General features: G+C 40.1%; 1 protein-coding gene and 1 non-coding gene across 3 annotated transcripts in view; both read left to right on the top strand.

Moving 5' to 3' along the window:
• man1a1 (mannosidase, alpha, class 1A, member 1) overlaps positions 1-10,078 on the top strand; it is a 100,672-nt gene extending 90,594 nt beyond the window's left edge. For both annotated transcript variants that reach the window (XM_063002436.1, XM_063002437.1), the window contains 3 exons: positions 376-548; positions 2,048-2,163; positions 5,990-10,078. In XM_063002436.1, the coding sequence (XP_062858506.1) occupies positions 376-548; positions 2,048-2,163; positions 5,990-6,110 (410 nt within the window). In that variant the 3' untranslated portion in view covers positions 6,111-10,078. The remainder of the gene's footprint in view (positions 1-375; positions 549-2,047; positions 2,164-5,989) is intronic.
• Positions 10,079-14,966: 4,888 nt separating this feature from the next.
• Positions 14,967-15,038, top strand: trnad-guc (transfer RNA aspartic acid (anticodon GUC)). The gene has a single exon. It is a non-coding gene; the product is annotated as a tRNA-Asp (tRNA).
• The last annotated feature ends 620 nt before the right edge of the window (positions 15,039-15,658 follow it).

The following is a 15,658-nucleotide window of genomic DNA, read 5'->3' as shown; positions in this document are numbered from 1 at the left end:
TGCCCAGGAGGGTTAAGGCAGTGCTGGATAATAATGGTGGTCACACAAAATATTGACACTTTGGGCACAATTTGGACATGTTCACTGTGGGGTGTACTCACTTATGTTGCCAGCTATTTAGACATTAATGGCTGTGTGTTGAGTTATTTTCAGAAGACAGTAAATCTACACTGCTATACAAGTTGTACACTGACTACTCTAAGTTATATCCAAGTTTCATGTCTATAGTGTTGTCCCATGAAAAGATATAATGAAATATTTGCAGAAATGTGAGGGGTGTACTCACTTTTGTGATACACTGTATATATATATATATATATATATATATTTATACTTCGTATTGCTAAGTGTGTGTGTGTGTGTGTGTGTTCTCAGATCTGAAGCTGGGCCCCGAGGCCTTCAGGTTTGACGGTGGTGTGGAAGCCATTGCCACGAGGCAGAACGAGAAATACTTCATTCTGAGGCCGGAGGTGATCGAGACCTACATGTACATGTGGAGGTTCACTCACGATCCCAAATACAGACAGTGGGGCTGGGAGGCTGTACAGGTGAGTCTGGTACTGGTGCTCCCATCTCATACTGGTTCTTACTCACAAACACCCTCACCCGTCAGATCATTTATTATACAAACACGGTGGGGATAAATATTTAACTAATACAGAATACACCTGTCTCTTCTATTATTCTTATTATTCTTATTATTAATTATTGTTGTTATTATTATTATTGTTATTATTATTAATTATTATTGTTATTATTGATATTATTGTTATTATTATTAATATTATTCATAGCTTAATTATTGTTATTATTATCATTATTATTATTATTAATTATCGTTTTATTATTCTTAATTATTATATTATTAATATATTAACTGTATTATTATAATTATTATTAACATTATTATTATTAGCTTTTATAATTATTTATTATTAATATTTATTATCTTAATTATTATTATTATTTTGATCATTATTATTATTATATATTTTTATTGTTACTAGTTTAAATTATTTTTATTAATATTATTATTAATTATTTTATTAATAATAGCTGTGTTATTATTATTATTCTGAATATTATTATTATTATTAATATTTTTATTATTATTAATAATATTACTAATTATCTTTTTGTTCTTAATTATGATATTATTAATTAATATATTAGCTGTATTATTATTGTTATTATTATTGTTAACATTATTATTATTATTAGCTTTTATAATTATTTTTATTATTATTATCATCTGTTTTATTATTATTATTATTTTGAGCATTATAATAATAATAATTATTTGTTATTTTCATGGAAATTCAGGATTAACGTTCATTAAAACTATAAACATACTTGCGTCATAAACAGAAAACAACCTCAAAACGTATTATACTATATTATATAAATTGTGTATTTATATCCTAATTATATACACAAAATCTGCATAATTTATTATATCTGGCATCTGCTTTTATGTATCAGATCTTTCAAATCATCCATAAACACGTTTAAATAAATTACATTATAGATTCTATTAAATATTTGTTGTTGTTGTAACTCGTTCTACCTGGTGTGTGTTGTGTGTTTTGGAAAATTTTGCTGAACTTTTATTTGCAGAACAGAATTATTGGATGAACTGGAATAAATCTTATAAATGTAGTTCAGTAACTGTCCAAATATGGTAAAAAATAAGTAAATAAATTAATAAATAACACGTTTAGTCTCTTAAAACTGTGGACACTGCAGAATCTGTTCCAAACATAAATAATTTTGAATCGCATCAGTAAGAATGTCTTTATATCCATGACTGATCATACAGGGGTCACCAAAAACAATTACATCAAATACATCAAAATCTTTCATCCTAAATAAATTAAGAACCCAGTACAGTGTGGACAGTGGGTGTTAGTTTGCCTGATATGATGATTCTGTGATTTTGAGGGGGTTCTGACCCTAAAAAATGCAGCATGGTGCTGAGTAGGAATGTTCAGGAATGCTGCGTGTGTGTAATGCGCTGTGTGTGTGTGTGTATGTGTGTGTGTGTCAGGCTCTGGAGCAGCACTGTAGGGTTGATGGAGGTTACAGTGGGGTGAGGGACGTTTACAGCAACTCGCCCAACCACGACGACGTCCAGCAGAGCTTCTACCTGGCTGAGACGCTCAAGTAAGCAACACACACACACTTACACACTCTTACACACACACTCGGTGTCGGTTGTGCTTGTTTTGCTTTTCTGGTTGGTTTGTTTTGTTGAAATGTCGGCTGTGTGAGATCCGTCTGAACCCAGCGCCACTGAGAATGCCCTCGTCGAGAGGGTACGACGGGAAACTGTCACTCGGTGACAGAGCTTTGAAAACGTTTCTATTATTTACGAGTTCTGAGAAAAAACAACGTCAGAGAAACTCGAGCTGCTCTCACGGACAGGTGCCAGCAAATTTTCTTGCATAATAATACCTAACGTAGCTGCGATTTCTGAAATAAACAGCCTGACGCAGGGCACCTGGCGAAAAATGGCAAAACCACGACCCTCAGCGCTCAGCTTGAGCGGTAAAACCTGATCAGTGTGTGAATCTGATCTGAATCTGCATCAGTGTGGAATAAGGTGCAGATCCAGGGTTACAGCTCCACATGTATCTGTGTTTATCTGGATTCTCCTCCCTGTTTCACTTTTAAACTTGTGTTACAGCTCCAGCTTCTGAGAAATGGTGAGAATCAGAATCAGCTTCTCCCAGAGTCTAAAACGCTTCTGGTTGAAAATAAAGCTTAACGTGGTTTAATGTAGTAAAAGAAGGAGACAGGAGCACTAAACTTCTCTTCATTATTACTGCTCATAAGTTCCTCCATTAATCACATTCCTCACTCGCTGTTTTACTACAATAAGTCACGGTAAGCATCGTTCGTACGGCCTATCATATCAAACAGTTTGTCTCATTGGAGGAGCTTTGAGAAGGTCAGCAAACAGCAAACTGGTTCAAAGTTCAATCAGGTGAAATCGTGAATGCACCCTTACACTGAGATCCAGGGTTCAAACCCTCGGCCAGTTGGGCGTCTACAAACAGACATGATTGGCTAGTTCTGGTGAAGCTGGGATGGACTGGCTTCCTGTCCTGCTCCAAGTGATTCTGCGTATACCGGACCCACTGCCACCCCGACCAGCCAGGATGAAGCGATGATAAAAAAAACGAATAACACACAGTAATAGTCGGTGGGTGTGGCTAACACACCCAAGCTCAATAATTCGAATGGGAGTAACGTATTTCTAGCCATATTATGAATCTATATATCACCATATATCACATAATATTTAACAAACCCCCCAGTTTTCCACTTTGGTTATACAGTACACCTTATTCTGGTCAGGGATGCAAAAAGTCTGGACAGGACACCAGTCCATCACAGGTGAAAAGAAGCGGTCGGTGTGTTAGTCACATTTACATTTTTGACACTTGTATCCAAAGCGACTTACAGAAGTAGGACAGTATATTGTCTGTAAAGTTAAAGATTAAGGGCCTTGCTCAAGGGCCCAACAGTGGAAACCTGGCAGTAGTGGGGCTTGAACCAATGACCTTTTGATTACTAGTCTAGTACTTTAACCACTAGACTACAACTGCCATGCTCCTCCTCGGTCAGGAGTGGAGGTCTGCAGCAGTAAAGGTAAAATACCAACTGGGAATTGGATACGATCGAATAAAACTGGATTTTTGGAGGTGAGAAGAAACCAGAAGCCCATGATGTTTGGTTGAGATCCTGGTCCACCACACAGTAACCATGGTGTCCACCCAGCACGGATCTGAATGATGTTTCGTACGCACAGCGGTGGCTCGTCCGGTGCTGTGATGCCGTGCCGCGCCTGTCTGATTCCATTTGACATGCACAAAGCTTACCGAGCCCGACACACACACACACACACACACTGAGACAGCTGCCAGATCGTGCTGGGTGAGCCGGGCGTGGCTTTTATCTCTGCTGACCCACAGAAGAACAGGAGGAACGTGAGGAGTCGCGTGCAGGATCAGAGACGAGAGGAACAGCTTCAGGAGTCATGCAAACCTAGTGGGTCCCTGGGCGGCGACCAGTACGCCAAAGGCAGCTATGATTTTTATTTAGCCTGTTGATTTGCAATGCCAGCCTGGCAAAACACAATGCCAGGCACAACGTGATAGCTGTGGGTGATGCTAGCCGTCCAACATTTAGGAAATGTACCAGAATATACATCGATCAGCCATAACATTAAAACCACCTCCTTGTTTCTACACTTACTGTCCATGTTATCAGCTCCACTTACCATATAGAAGCACTTTGTAGTTCTACAATTACTGACTGTAGTGCATCTGTTTCTCTACATGCTTTGTTACCCCCTTTCATGCTGTTCTTCAATGGTCAGGACCCCCACAGGACCACCACAGAGCAGGTATTATTTAGGTGGTGGATGATTCTCAGCACTGCAGTGACACTGACATGGTGGTGGTGTGTTAGTGTGTGTTGTGCTGGTATGAGTGGATCAGACACAGCAGCGCTGCTGGAGTTTTTAAACACCTCACTGTCACAGCTGGACTGAGAATAGTCCACCGACCAAAAATATCCGGCCAACAGCGCCCCGTGGGCAGCGTCCTGTGACCACTGATGAAGGTCTAGAAGATGAGCGACTCAAACAGCAGCAATAGATGAGCGATCGTCTCTGACTTTACATCTACAAGGTGGACCGACTAGGTAGGAGTGTCTAATAGAGTGGACAGTGAGTGGACGCGGTATTTAAAAACTCCAGCAGCGCTGCTGTGTCTGATCCACTCATACCAACACAACACACACTAACACACCACCACCATGTCAGTGTCACTGCAGTGCTGAGAATCATCCACCACCTAAATAATACCTGCTCTGTGGTGGTCCTGACCATTGAAGAACAGGGTGAAAGGGGGTAACAAAGCATGTAGAGAAACAGATGGACTACAGTCAGTAATTGTAGAACTACAAAGTGCTTCTATATGGTAAGTGGAGCTGATAAAATGGACAGTGAGTGTAGAAACAAGGAGGTGGTTTTAATGTTATGGCTGATCAGTGTATAATGAGGTTCATTTCAAGTATCTCCAGTTTTCTTGTGTAATTTTGTCCCAAACCTAAAAAACACTTTAAGTTTTATAACTAATGTGCAACAAATCTAAGCATTTTTGGCTTTTAATTTAATAAACAAATAAAATCGAATTCAAAAACCGAATTCCTAGGCTCTGATTGGCTCTTTCAACGCTTGCAGCCAATCATATTTGCGCCTGCAGCACGTTGCCTTCTGCGTAGACTTCCAACTGAATCATAAGGAACCGTTTCGCACACGACACCGCTCTGAATCAGAGAGCCGGAGATGAATGAATCTTTACCGCAGAAAACAGTGCAGATCAGTGATTCGATTCCTCAGAATGATTCATTTGAACAGAGTCGTTTTAAATTCTTTTGAGAAGCGATTCAGTCCGGGTTTTCACGCTATGAGATGTATGAGTCTAAGAGTGTTTTAGAACCAATAAAAGCCATAAATGTATTGTATAATGACACTTTAAAATGCAAATAATTCATCTAACATGTTTTTATGTAATATAATAAGGTGTGGAGACTTTTGGAGACCGATATGGACTCTCTTTACTCCAACTTCATTAACTCCAGATCAGAATTAGTTAATAAAGCGAATAATTTGGTATAGTGATAATAAATAATGTTTGCAACAGGAATGAAATGTTAGTAATAGCATCCCAGACCTGCAATCCTACTTATACTCACTGAAACTTTGGATTAAAAGAATCATTTGCGGATGGTAAATGTCATCATGACCTTTAGCTGTTTTTTTTTTTCTGATACTTTAGAGTTTTGTGTAACATTAAACTCTAAATTTAATCTTATCTTATGAACTTTTTGTATAAACGTTAAAAACTAAGTGCACAAAATTAAGCCTGAAAGTTTTGGGGTTCATTACTGACTCATTTCTCTGCTCCGCCTCCCTCAGGTACCTGTACCTACTGTTCTCCGACGACAGCCACCTTCCGTTCGAGCACTGGGTGTTTAACACCGAGGCTCACCCACTTCCCGTCATAAAGAGAGAGAGCTCGGACCGAGACCAGCTGTAACAGCGCTGATCTTACCCGCCGTAACCTGCAGGGACCCTCCACCAGCAGGGGGAGCTCCGGATTTCCACTCATCACCCCCCATGCACCTTGCTGGCTGTAATTTTCTTCAATCCTGCAGGTCTCAGTCGGCTGGTCCACGGACTGGGCTTCTTCTTCCTCATCGTCTACAGACAATAGCAGTGTGCATGCTGCCCCCTCCCGAACTTCTGATCCCGGGATTCGGCCCTCGTTCCGAGCCGCCGAGGGTCTGAACGAGCTTCTCTCCTCCGTGAGGAGATCGGGACCATTTCTGCCGTCTGTCTCGTCCACTCACTTTAGAGACACAAAAGCCATAATGCCGTCCACCGCTGAAGGGTTCGTTCATCAGTTAAACAGCATAACGTTTCATTTACATGCTGAATTATTCTGATCATTTATAGCACATGATTTATAAATCATGCGTGGTTTGGTTTTTCGTTTACATGCTGCGTTCAATACGACTGGGAATTCGGGATACCTGTTCCTGTAAAACAGACTAACAAACAAAAACAGATCACAGTAAACTATTCATTTAAATTATTAGTAAAATAAATGTAGAATAATAATCCTGTCCGCACGTCCACAAATACTGATCATGTATAAACCACTTACTTGTGTTTATTTTTTAATTGGTACATTTATGTCATATTATGTAGTTTTCCTCCCGATCTTTACCTGCACCGGGCAGGTTCATACAGAGATCCGTATCGCGTACAGAGAGTCACACACCCATCTCCATTATCCCCCATCTCGGTGCAGCGCCATCCATCAGCCAGCAGAGGGCGTAATTACAGCAGTTACAGACGTGTCTCATCAAATATACAGTAGTTATAAGCCAGTTGGTGTTTCAGCAGAATCCGTCACAAACATGAACATGAAACGCTTTAATCTAAAGAGACAATAAAAAAAGGAAAGATTAAGGGCCGGGATTAAGGGCCCGGCGGTGGCAAAATTGTACAAAGCCACAAGTGGGACTTTATGAATATTAATTCTTGGGTTATACTCCGGGGTGCCACTGTCGTAACCTGAAATAAATCGAGAATAAATACTACAGGGTCTCGAGTGGCGCACAAGTAAATCATGCCAGTTCTATTATTGAATGGGCATCTGCATACAGACATGCCCGGCAATGCATTGGCCCCCTGCCCGGGGTGTGTTACTGCCCAGTGCCCAGTGATTCAAAGGAAGCCAGACCCACCATCACCCTGACCAAGATAAAGCGGTGCTAAAACATGAAGCACCTGAATTTAGTCGATGCTTTTATCCAAAGCGACAGAACGTTTGTGCAATTGAAGGTTAAGGGCCTTGCTCAGGGGCCCAACAGTGGCTTGAACCGGCAACCTTCTAATTACTTGTCTAGTACCTTAGTCGCTGTTCTACCCGTCACATGACACGAACTGTTTTAAATAAACAGAATAACCAATCATTCTAGGTTCAAGGAGACTTTAAAACATATTGTACACAAATAGACACTAAATTCTGCAAAAATATTATATTATTTCTGCTGCTACACAAGTTGCTGAGTTTTAATTTCTATTTTTAAACTGTTATTACAAACTTAAAGCTCTTTTGAACTAGGATTTATCTTATACGGACGTCAGAAACATCCCAGTTCCCAGCTGGTCTTGAACGCAGCATGACAGATAGAAGGTAGTGATGTGGAGAAAACTAGTGCCTTTTTTAGCTCGACGAGCAGCGATCCTGATCCAGCGATCATGCGCTCGTTTAGTTTTACGTCTCGCGTGAGTCCTGCCGAGGACCCACGGCTCTTCGAACGGACGTGGGAATGAAAACGTGTACGCTGGTGCTTCCGTTCCTCTCCCCGCTCGGCTCCGTGTGTTCCAGTTCCCCGGTCCTGGTGTACGCTTGATTCATGTTTACTCGGTCGATGGGGCAGTCATGCTGCTTTATAAATTAGGATGAACTAGTTAATTTATTACCTGTAACGAGACTGTTTTAGTTGTTTTCGGTGTCTCTGGCACACACGCAGATGAAGGAAACTCGCAACGAAATAATCAGCGAATAAGAGAGTCGGGACGCGGCGTCGATCCGATCGGCTGAATCTTTAAGCCTGAATGTACCGCCGAATGTGAAGCGAGCGTGATTTTATCTCGTGTGTTTTTATGTTTGCTTTTTTAATGATTCTTTTCTCTTAAAAGCACAAAATTAAGGGGTGACGTGCTGGGTCCAGCTCTGGAGAAAAGGATGCGAGTGAAGCCGAGTGATACGAGGACTCGCCTACACACATCACACACCTACACACACATATAGCGTATCATACACACCTACCAACCACTTTATTAGGTACACCTAACGTGTACAAACATTCATTGACCATTTTATGAGCTACACCGCTATATAAATGCTTTTTTTGTTATTCAGCACACTTAATCACCCCCCCATCCAGCTAGTCCGGTGGTATCTGGTGCAATTTCGCCTTTGGACTTGAACACTGGGGTTCAAACGTCCAGCAACACCCCCATCCAACCCTAAAACGTGACCCCTGTAGAACCCCACTCATCAGATATGGTTTGGGAGGTGAACCATTATCAGGACTGCAGAGACAGTACTGGTATCAGTGGTTGTATCAGTGGTGCAGCAGCAGATCGTTTGTTTATGCTGTTTATCTGCTTGACAGTAGGTGCAGTGTTGTTGGGTTTGAATGTTTTATCTTTTCTTCTCCGAGTTAAGTTCTGGTTATTCTGGTGGAAAAATAACTCTTTAGTTTAGTTAACCAAAAAACTCTCTTTTGGCTTTGTTTTTATTCCATCATGTCTGACGGATCCTAACGTAAGCTATCGAGTGGGATTTGTTCATTTGTCATTTTTTACATCACTGTATTGGAAAGGGGGTATTTGGGCATATCTTAATATCGGGGGGGGGGGGGGGGGTACTTGAACCAGAAAAAAATAAAAAAAAAACTTGGTGGTGGTGGGGCTTGAACCAGCAACCTTCTGATTATCTGACTTCTGACTATCCCAGTACCACTGACCTACAGACATGATTGGGGGGTGGCCGAGGTCCCTGGATGGATTGGCGTCCTGTCCAGGATGTGTTACTACACTGCACCCAATCGTAAATCAGAATGTTAACATTCACTCGTCCATTTAACACCGCTTTATCCTGGTCAGGGTCGCGGTGGGTGTGATTCACAGGGCAACAGGCAAAACATCCCAGACACCCATGGACAGGTCGCCAGTCCTTCAAAGGGCAAACACACATACACACACATAGGGTAACTTTACTGTCTCCAGTTGGCCTGACTGTATGTTTTTGGACTGTGGGAGGAAACCGGAGCGCCCGGAGGAAACCCACACCGACACTGGTCCAGAAATGTTTGCTCGATTTCAGATTAGCACTTGAACACCGTCGTCGTTTCCCTCCAGAGATGCCCGGTGCACGTAAACACCCTTCACCGAACACTGTGACGCGTTTCTTGTTTTACTCACGCTGTTTTATTTTGCTGATTCAGATTTAATTACTATTCCATGTTCAGTTTACTCTGCGTTTTTCATTATCCTGGTAGCTGGTGTAGAAGTGTGAGCGCTGGTTCCGCACGTGTCCTTCGGTAAGCGGATCCGTTGATCTCGTGTCGACTATCATGCGTCGCCTTTTTAAATTTAGTGATTTTGTTAAATTGTGTTGATTGTTTTTTGTGTCTTAGCCTGAGCAATGTAACTGTACAAAATCGCTGACGATCCTTCCATTGCACAGGTTTTGTTAATATGAAGTTGATTTGTGAGTGAATCGTTTGATTCGTTTGTGTTTTTACATGTTCACATGATGATAATGTACATAATCCATTCCGGCGAACTGCGGCTAAGCATTTCTATTAAAATCTAACTGATAATCTTGTGGTAATAAATTATATTAATGAGCAGCAGAAATCTTTTTGATAAACTATATTTGTTACAATTCTATTGTGAATAAAAGAATCGTTTATTATAAAACTTTTTCCGTCTTTTAATTTGAGTGTATGAACTATAATCTTGCAGAATTAAGGAAGACTATTTGACCAAAGGTTTGTGAACACCTTGCTGGACATGCTGCCGTTACAAGTCCCCTACTTTCAACTATAAAGGTCTTCACCAAATTATTCCAAATGTGAGGCAATCAACGTTCCAAAGGTGTTCAAGGGTTGTATGTTGTATCAGGAAAGGTATTTCAGCTCCACTTATCATATAGAAGCACTTTGTAGTTCTACAATTACTGACTGTAGTCCATCTGTTTCTCTACATGCTTTGTTAGCTCCTTTCATGCTGTTCTTCAATGGTCAGGACCCCCACAGAGCAGGTATTATTTAGGTAATGGATGATTCTCAGCACTGCAGTGACACTGACATGGTGGTGGTGTGTTAGTGTGTGTTGTGCCGGTATGAGTGGATCAGACACAGCAGCGCTGCTGGAGTTTTTAAACACCGTGTCCACTCACTGTCCACTCTATTAGACACTCCTACCTGGTTGGTCCACCTTGTAGATGTAAAGTCAGAGACGATCGCTCATCTATTGCTGCTGTTTGAGTCGCTCATCTTCTAGACCTTCATCAGTGGTCACAGGATGCTGCCCACGGGGCGCTGTTGGCTGGATATTTTTGGTTGGTGGACTATTCTCAGTCCAGCAGTGACAGTGAGGTGTTTAAAAACTCCAGCAGCGCTGCTGTGTCTGATCCACTCATACCAGCACAACACACACTAACACACCACCACCATGTCGGTGTCACTTTAGTGCTGAGAATCATCCACCACCCAAACAAAGCATGCAGAGAAACAGATGGACTACAGTCAGTAATTGTAGAACAACAAAGTGCTTCTATATGGTGAGTGGAGCTGATAAAATAGACAGTGAGTGTAGAAACAAAAAGGTGGTTTTAATGTTATGGCTGATCGGTGTATATATATTTTAATAATTGATTGTATATAAGGTTTACAGGCTGTTTAATTTGCATTTAAAGCTTCATTCCTGACTCTAAAGGAGGCCGAGCACATCTTTAGAAAACCAAGTCGCTGATTAGTTCACAAGTAAATAACCTGCAACATTTCTTGTTTTGTTATTCATTCTGTTTAATGTAAAACTCGGCCGAAAAAAATTTGTTTCCAGTCACATGAAATGGCAGCCGAGGGAACTGAACGTCCTAGAAGGAATGCAGCGCCGTGCATAAATCCGCCCTTGCCGAAAAAATAAAGCTATCAGTATGGTAATGTCGTCCACCAGCCAGCCTGCAGCCTGATGTCTGATGTGGTTCCTGCTATTTCTGTCTGAAGATCTAGAGCTCTGGATGTATTTTATAAGCACAGGCTGGTATTTATTACATGCTGTCTGTAGTTCCAGTAGATAAGGTTAAAATCCTCGTCCAGTCCCGTGTTCATCTGAGACGCTTTAATACTGAAGAGAATCACTTATTGATGTACAAATGGGATGTAGCGTAATGCTTAACATGATGATTGTACTGCAGAGAATTCCAACCCTGATTAACACAGATTAATATTCATGATTCATGAGAAACATCATTACTAAACTGATGTACAAACCTTATCTGACTCCATACTGGCTGCATAAAAAGTCATTATGTTGTATTATATGTAGTGCACTAATATACAGTATGTTACACAGATCCATAAACATTATTTTACTGCAATTGTTGCAACGTTTGGTTGCACCAACATTATCTGCATGGAAAAGTCATAAATAAAACCATACCTGCAACCCTATCCCAACAGTCAACATCTGAAATATGCAAATAAATAAATATAAATATAGTTCGGTTGTTTACTGATCAAGTATAAAAGTAATGTGTTGGACAAAATCATAAATGACGAGCAAAAAGAGAGAAGCAGCTTTCAATACAAGGGTCATCTTGCCAAATTTTAAGCATAAGTTTGGATCTGTTAAGTTTTAAGCTTGTTTGACAGCCATTGGCACAGTAAACATTGCATGAGTTTATGGAAGAAAGGACTAAATTTAGGAAGCAAATGTCGTTCAGTAAGTCGAGAAACTGAAAATGAGGCCAGTGATCAAAATCCACCATGAACTACTTTCAGAACAGCATGCTGAAGCTTTTAATACCATTTACAGTTGTCTGAAATGCAGATCAATGATAATCAGTGAATAGATCTTAAAAATGGCAAAAAGCAGCTGTGATATCTGTCAGAATGTTTAGGGCATTCAAATATTTGTATATGACACAGCTATTATTTTAAATGTATAATAAAATATTTTTTTAAGTTTTGATTTTGAGAATAAAGTCGTATAAGTTTAGATTTCGAGATTAAAGTCAAAATATTACACGATTAAAGGCGAAATATTACGCAACCTCTTTGTGTTAAAATGAGGGATGTTCATGATTTGTACTTTCATATCGGTTTCACAAATAAAGAAATCCTAAATCTCCTGCACATCAGCACCAGTTTGTTATTAGTATAAGGACAATGAAGAACTTTTGAAGAACGTGCAGCACCGGTGCGCTCGGCGTCTGCGTCGTCAGCAGTACTTCCACCGAGCCTTATGGACTCGTACGTTAAACTAAGCCGTACGGCATCGCTATAAATGGTTGCATTGAAGGGTTTAGGCATCATGTCATGTGGATGGAAGTGTACATTACAAACAGCCACCCGAAAATAATCACAGGTTATTGGATATGCGCAATAACACTCATTATAAGCGGCTCTCGACGCTTGCATGCAGATCCAGGTGCTGAGGCCCGCGCTTCTCTGAACTGACAAGCCTGTGACGGCTGCACACTCTTTGGCCATAACGTTTCGACTTTAATCTCAAAATAATTTCGACTTTATTCTCATAATATTTCGACTTTAATCTCGAAATCGAAACTTATACGACTTTATTCTCAAAATCAAAACTTACAAATATTTTTTAGTGGCCCTAATACGCCGTCGTAGAACTGTGTGTTTATATTTGCGAAATATTATCTTGTTTAATTAAATTACCCACATTAACTGATACAATCGAGTTTTGGTTCCTTTTTTATGAAAACGTTTAGAGAACATAAAACACCAACACGGCCAAAACTGAAACTGAGTTTGAAAGCTAGGAGCTAACCACTGTGAGCTGTGTTTACGTAGGGTGACATATTTTCATTTGGGAAAACCAGGACACCTTGAAGCCGGAAGGGGGGGGGGGGGGGGGGGGGGGGGGGGGGTGCACCCAACCCTCCTTCCAATCAAAGTACTGAATAATTATGGGGAAGATTTTCACCGCACCGTGATTACTCCCATCAGTGCTTACACCACAAAATGGGATGTTTTTGAGCGCTTCGTGCGCCACTTCTACAGAATGAGGTGCCAGAACACCGTCAACAATAGCATCGGTCTTAGTTCGGGCACAACTAAACTTTTTGGCTGTGTCTGAATCGGGGAGGGTCTTTTTCAACAATGAACTTGTGCAGTCCATAGATCTATAACTGTTGTGATGTTTCACTGTGTGAAATGACCATGCAGCCTCCGCTGCATTCACTGCATCCTCGTTCCCTGGTTTGACAAAGTACTGTGTGATCGAGCTAGCACTACTCTCGCCTCGGACAGCTGTTTTATGCTTCTCGGTGTCCAGGTGGCTTTTCAGATCCCTTGCACCTCCATTGGACACCGAGACATATGTGCCTGCTTTGCACACTGTGCACAAGGCTTCCCATTTGTCTCGACCCGGTCTGAAAGCGGGGAAACTCTTTTGTAAATCGTCGGTAAACATACACTTGCGCTTCGGCATGTTGCTTGCGTACTGACAGTCACGCTGTCTACATTCTGATTAAGAACAGGGCTGCCCTCACTGACGCGGCTCAGGGATTACGTCACACGCAGCGCTGTGCGCAGTGCCCTAGTGCCTGTAAATTTAATGGTCCAATGAAGGTAATTTAAAAACCAGGACATTTCCTCACTTTTAAAAAAAAAACCCGGGACGCCCGGGACAGGACGTGAAATACGGACATGTCCCGGGAAATACGGACGTTTGGTCACCCTAGTTTACGTAAAGTAAAATGTGCAATAGATCTTGAAACTAAACTAAAAACAAAACTTAACAGACAAGTCATACATGTGTTTGAGGTAAAACAAAGCAAGACGACATATAAATTAGTTTAAAAAGCTTTATTAGCCAAAAAGCGATTGAACGGGTTTGGTCGGGAACCCGTTTGCACTGTGATTTTGAAAACACGTGAAGGTATCATGTTTTAGGTCCTAATTGTTTGAAGAGTTTAACGTTTTTGTAAAGATTCTGTTCACTAAACCAACAACAACGATAAAATCGCCATTAATTCCAAATTCCAGATCGTTCCAGTGTTACAACTACACCGAATTCACTTTCCTGGTAAATATAAGTTAACCTTGTTCACTCTGATTTTAACCTGTTTTACTTTGAGCTGACTCAGTGTCGGATCAACTGTGTGTATCGACTCCATAAATGTGTATGTAATTCAATCAGGAATCGACTCCAAAGATTTGGAATCGACTTAATACCAGCAAAATAAAAACAATCGTCTTTCGACCCGTTTTACAACGCGATTATAGGGTCGGTTGATCTGAAGTATATTTGAGATGCAGTTTTGTTAACATGGATGTAAAATATTTATAAAACGGTTTCTATTATCTTGATGAATTGTTTCCACAAAGAATCGGAGCTGTTTTTGGAGCGAATGTGACTCCTCTCAGTATTTTTGTGGTGTTTCTGATAAAGTGTCCATTAGGAGTAAATAATAAATCACACACGCTTGAAACCAATAATGGAACCAATACTTGGTTAGGTCTACATGTGAGTAATTATTAACTAAATTAACCGCTTCACACCGAGAAATCATCGTTTATGTACCGAACACGCAGCCTCGTTCTCAGGGAGTTCCTCGTTAGTATAGTGGACAGTATCTCCGCCTGTCACGCGGAAGACCGGGGTTCGATTCCCCGACGGGGAGTCACATAAACTTTTCACAAACACATTTATTATTACTTTATTCAGCTCCTAAGAGAAATCGATCTTTCTTTGGGTTAAAATGTGGAATTTTAACAGCCTAACACGAGGAAGGAAATAAAGTTCAATTAAATTTACTATTTTCAAAAGAAAAACCTTTAAATGTTAATTTTTTGACCCAAAGGAAGCTCAATTTCTTTTTAGTTAGGAACTCTTATTTGAGAAATTAAGAGGGGACAGAAATTACACGAGTATTTATCAATTAATGCACAAATTAAAAGTTTATATAGTTTATAAATTTTGTCTTGAAAAATGACATGTTGATATAAATGTTTTTCTTGTAAACATCTATTTGGTCTATATCTGTATTTCTATATTCATTTCTTTCTACACTTATATCTGTGTTTCTGTATTTTATTTAATTATGTATTTATTGCTTTTTTTCTTTTACTAAATTTATTTATTTATTTTTACATTCATTTATTATTTTATTTATTGTTACAATTATATCTGTATTTCTACATTTATTTCTACTTTTATTTGTGTATTTCTACATTTATTTATTTTTTATTTATTTTTACTACATTTATTTATTTTTACATTTATCTATTACTACTTTTATTT

Source organism: Trichomycterus rosablanca, chromosome 9 (genome assembly GCF_030014385.1).
Source record: "Trichomycterus rosablanca isolate fTriRos1 chromosome 9, fTriRos1.hap1, whole genome shotgun sequence".
Taxonomy (NCBI): domain Eukaryota; kingdom Metazoa; phylum Chordata; class Actinopteri; order Siluriformes; family Trichomycteridae; genus Trichomycterus; species Trichomycterus rosablanca.
The sequence above is the reverse complement of the archived record's forward strand: the minus strand, read 5'-3'. Positions and strand labels throughout refer to the sequence as shown.